Source organism: Hippocampus comes, unplaced genomic scaffold (assembly GCF_001891065.2).
Source record: "Hippocampus comes isolate QL1 unplaced genomic scaffold, H_comes_QL1_v1.1 scaffold499, whole genome shotgun sequence".
NCBI classification, from domain to species: Eukaryota; Metazoa; Chordata; class Actinopteri; order Syngnathiformes; family Syngnathidae; genus Hippocampus; species Hippocampus comes.
The window spans coordinates 144,523-149,810 of NW_017805450.1; the positions used below are offsets into that span (position 1 = coordinate 144,523).

General features: G+C 41.2%; 1 protein-coding gene across 2 annotated transcripts in view; it reads right to left on the reverse strand.

The window, feature by feature from the left end:
- Nucleotides 1–5,288, reverse strand: part of il16 (interleukin 16) — a 49,526-nt gene that overhangs the window by 25,499 nt on the left and 18,739 nt on the right. Inside the window, exons 13-16 of one of the 2 annotated variants that reach the window (XM_019874041.1) lie at nucleotides 3,943–4,186; nucleotides 3,202–3,319; nucleotides 846–978; nucleotides 196–289 (exon numbers count right to left, since the gene is read on the reverse strand). In XM_019874041.1, coding sequence (XP_019729600.1) covers nucleotides 196–289; nucleotides 846–978; nucleotides 3,202–3,319; nucleotides 3,943–4,186 — 589 coding nt within the window. Of the gene's footprint in view, nucleotides 1–195; nucleotides 290–845; nucleotides 979–3,201; nucleotides 3,320–3,942; nucleotides 4,190–5,288 lie in introns of both variants that reach the window. The other variant, XM_019874040.1, reaches the window with a different exon arrangement.

Sequence of the window (5,288 nt, forward strand, 5' to 3'; positions counted from 1 at the left end):
ACACACACACACAGACACACACACACACACACACACACATTTATTTATTTATTTTTTTTTTCCGGAATTTTCAGAAAAGTCCACTTTCATCTCTGCACAAAGTGTGTTATAGTACATACTAAATAGGATTTACTACACTGTATATGGTTAACCTTGAAGAAGACTATAAGGTAGTTGGTGGAAAAAAGAATTTACCATGGCCATCAATACTCCAGTGGCTCTTGTCCGGTCTCAGTTTGCTATTTTCCACAGCTTGAGCTATTGCATCATTCAGCTGATGCTCTGACACCTAAAGAAGACAAAAAGAGTAGAGCAGGCTGATATGTACACAGTCCACAGTCAACACAATATACAGTATTGTATTCAAATAAGTCACACTTGGTGACATGCCCTTAAAATATTCATAGTTAATTTTGCGACATTGTATTAATCCATATATAAACTATTTTATCAACATTGGAACAATTTAAAACAATGTACTGTATACAATATGTTTATATTCAAAAGTGGCAGTGCCGGCCACAATTGTTGACTGTGCCAATTTGGTGTCATCGCGAACATACAGTAAACCACAATCATCACTGGACTACCGCTGAATATCTCCTCCCAACTTCTCAAGACACAATTTAGAACTTCATAAACAAAGACCCAAAGTCAGTAGCGCTGTCACAAAGTGTGAGGAAAAGCCAGTCTAGGCAGTTGGTCTAGTTAATGGTAACCCAGCACAGTTTTGTTTCAGAAACAAAGCTGATGAGACAACAAAACATAACTTTGCAAATAAGCGTGGGTATCGGGTAGTGCAGTAAATAATAAAAGTGCATAAATTAAGTGAAGGCATTACATACTTTGGGGTCAGGGTGTCGACTGATGATCACCTGAACTGGCCCTGGTGTGCAATGGCTCAGGACTGTGTAGACATCGTTTAGTGCCATATTGTAAACCACAGTGTTATTGATTTCCATGATCTCATCCCCATACCTAAAAATAGCAGATCAATCCAAATTTAGTGAAAGAAATGGGAGGGAGTGGGGGGGGGGGTTGGGGGGGGATCCTAAGAGGAATAATAAATACAAAACATTTCAAAGCCATTTTTTTTCAGATTTGACATGACGCAGCTATTTCACCAAAAAAAAAAAAAAAAAAAAAATTAAATCAAACGTCAACACTCAATACCTCAAGATGGCAAATACTTTAAACACCCATCCATTCATCCATTTCCTAATCCTATCCTCACAAGGGTATGCAGCCGTGCTGAAGCCTATCTCAGCCGTCTTCAGGAAGTATGCGGGGGACACCCTGAATTCGTTGCCAGCCAATCGCAGACACACATAGACAAACAACCTTTCGCCCTCACACTCACACCGAGGGACAATTTATAGTGTTCCATTAACATGCCATGCACATTTTTGGAATGTGGGAGGAAATTGGGAGTACCCGGAGAAAACCCACACAGCCCCGTGCCTTTGTCGGTTTTCTCTGGGTACATGCAAACTTCACAAAGTTAGGCTGGAGCCAGCATTGAACCCTGCTACTCTGCACTGTGAGGCGGACATGCTAACCAATCGTCTACCGTGCCACCAGAGGCGATTGTTCTAAGACTGCAAGGGAAGCTCAGCTTCCCCTAAAATGTCAAAAAATAAGTGATCAAATATATGTGTGTACATACAATTTTGTGTACATGTCATTGACTAAATATGCGCTACGACGCACTCAACGTTTGTTCCGAATCACTTTCTTATTACTGGTTACGACGCGACTTTCTTCTCATTCATTCCCGCAGCTTCACTGTGCTTTAAACTGTGTGGATGCTGAGCGTCTACAGCGCGGACGCTGGGCATCTTAAGAGTTCAGTGTAGGTTGTCTCAATGCACTGAAACGAGACGAGTCATTGGATAAATGCTGGTTTTGTCCCACCCATCGGATGCTCAGCGTCTCTGGGAGTCTATGGACAGTGGCCGTTTATCGGCTGGCCCAGACGGTCAGCTTTTCTACATGATGATTGGCTGATTCTCTTTTTGATTTACAGCGAAATGAGCCAATTACTGATCTTTTGGTGTCGGCATCCGTGGGAGCATTTTTCGATTCTCATTCTGTTCTGAGTTGAACTGGAGAATTCTTCTCATAATCTTAGCGACACGCTCTTTGTTGAAAACGACTAGCGACAGATTAGTATTTTATTTCTGGTCTGTTTCATTGTAGTTGCTTGTGTTTGTAGACTGACTTAGGGTATATCACCACAGTTAAGACCCTGGAAAAGACGCCTTGTTGATATGAAAGGGTCACAGATCATTTTCTTGAAAAGGACCGGAGAGTAGAATTCACATATAAATAAACGGACACATTTTCTGATGTAGGCCGAAATTGAGCTTCCCCCTCCTTGACAGACCAGCATCCGCCACTGCGTGCCACTCATGCTTTAAACAATTTTGAAGAGAAAAAAAAAAAAAGTTTGGCTTTTGTAAGAGAGGACATCATCTTGACAAGATGTTTGCCGAGTACATCCTTTGTAAATGCAAAGTGAAATATAAAGGGAACACAACTATTTCTCGACATGTATTGGCCCTCACCATGGCATCACAAACAGCAACAAACCTGTCGTGAATCAACAGCAGCACAGACTAAAATGGTGTTGCTGCCTTATTTATTCAAAAACTGGATCATGGCCGCCACTGCTATTTGACGGATTATTTTAGGGCAATGTTAAATTGTATGTAGGTGGCAAGATCTGAGACGGTCGACCACTCTTAGTTCGAGAATTTGCCAGCTAGGCAATATTTAAGAAGCATTTATTTGCATGAATGAGGAACAACCAGATCTGTAAGCAAGTGTTACCAAGTCCCCTTTTGTGAACTTGATGTAACAGAGCAGTGTACAAAAGAGCCTTTTTCAATTTCTCGAGCACTTCAATCAGCACTATTCTCATTTACTTAGAACTACAGATAGTAGCTATTTATCGTATTTTGCAGACAGTAAATGTGCAATGTTCTTTCGGACTTTTGTAAAACTTAATTATGCGCAGAAGCACTTTACAACTCGTAGTAGCCTACTTTTTAATGATACACAGTAGGACAACTTGCAATATTCATTAGCCGCTTCTGATACACAAAAGCACTTGATTTAATAAGCACCTTATGCGAAACATGGGAAATAATACTTTTTTTTTTTTTTTTACTTCCATTTAGACAATTTCCGAGCCCTTACTGAAGTCTTCCATCAATGTGTGCAACAGATCCAGGTGACAAGGTATGTATGTAGATTCCAGGACATCCATCAGTGGATGGCACACAGCACAGTCCAATACCCAGACCAACACTGACCTCTAGAAAGAAAAATATTTATACAGATCGTCAGTATTTCTCTGGCAACTGGATGTGAAATGTATGCTGAAAATTGTTGACTGAATTAATATGCAAGAAAGCAGAGAACTGCATCATATTCAAGGGTTACAATTTTGTTTTGGCTCCAAGGGAACAAAACAAATTCACCAAAACCTAATCTGATTTTTGGATCTAGATACATAAGAGACAGAGAGAGAGAGAGAGAGAGAGAGAGAGAGAGAGAGAGAGAGAGAGAGAGAGAGACTGTTAAGGCGAGAGGTTGAGTTGAATTTGTTTTGGCATGAGAGAGTAGTTTTGGAGGGCTTTCAGTGTGTGTGAGGTTTTTGGTGAGTGTTAACATTTTTTGATTGATTGTGAGAGTGTTTGGGTGCTTTTGAGAATTATAGGTGGGTATGTGTGTGTGTTTTTGTGTGTGTGCAGTTTTTGGTGAGAGAGGTACTTCCCTTGAAGCACACTTCTTAAAGCAATCCAGGATGCAATGGCAAAAACTGTCTCACGCCAAATGATTCACTGACAATCTCATGGTAATGAAAAAGTCATCTCCATGTTTGCATTCAATCCCCAAAACGACAGACAACCTGAAGACAATTCACAAGAGTCTGACCTTTCTGCAGGATGATCTCCATCATGACGCGGTCCCCTGGTTTAGCAGGTGAACTAAGAACATCACTGATGGAAGTCTTACAAGCTTTGAAGTTGTAATTTCCCATTTCATCACTGATTCTGGCCATGCCCGTGGTGGAGCTGAGTGAGCGTGATCTGCACAGCTGAGCGACTTGGGCCTGGCCACACAAGGCCCCCACTCGCAGGCTTGTCCTGACCACCAGAGTCAATAGACCCTTTTTGATCTGCTGCAAAACACATTCATGTTAGTCAGGTGCCCCGTGTAAATTGTTTTGCTTCTGACCAACATCATTAAACTTTTGCGTGATGATCTATGGATTGCTCATAAAATAGTACAGTGTCTTACTAGGGCTTGGCATTGGCCTTGGCATTTTCCTCATTTTATTGTACTACAAACTCTCATCACAGCCCGAGCAGTGACCGGTGCACGTTCCCAATTGTCTTTGTAGGAATTATTAGGACTCAAGCAGCGACTGCTAGATATTAAAATGAATAGAGTGTGCACTATTTTTGAATGTCCAATTTCCTCCCATTTTTTTCACATTTACAGGTGTCGTACCTTAACGCACTTGTCATCCGATTAACTTCGGACACGGGCTTTGCCATTTAAAGACCTGGGACAACAACAGGGGGAAAATTCTCGAGTTTTCGAAATACAGTACTATTATCCTCCATCAAAGATAATTATATAGAAAATCCTAAACTTCACATGCATTTGACTCTATATTTTGTCATACTTATCGCACCACCTAGTGTCACAAAGAAATGCCTTCGCTTACCGGTACATTTTAATGTACTGTGCTGAGCCCAATGAGCACGTCCAACTGAAATTTTGTTCGGAAAGCCTCAAGAGGTTGATCCTGCCCTACATTAGCTATTGTGACTTTTTGGCAAAAGGCAAAGCCATTACGGTGCCGCAAAGTCTGATGTTTCACAGTAACAATAAAAGCTGCTGTAACTTGATCCTGATGATCCTATCTTCTCAAAAGTACTCACATTTGATGATAGACTATGTCTACGAACTTATTTGTCATGCCAGTGTTAGCACCACTGACTGGCTAAAGGAATACATTTAATTAATTTTTTATGATTTTCTCTTCACAGGTTAACCAAGGCTAACTCATAAATGCCCGGAAGAGAGTTTTTAGGCCTTTATGATACGGCAAAACAAAGTTTGTAGCTTTCATGAAAAGATGTTGCCATGGCATTAGAGGTAAGATCGGGCCGCCCGAGCCCGACCCGAAATCCAGGTCGGGTCGGGCCTTAAAATGTCAATCATTGCTTCGGGTTCGGGTCGGGCTTCTCTCTCGCTGACTTTTTTTTTTT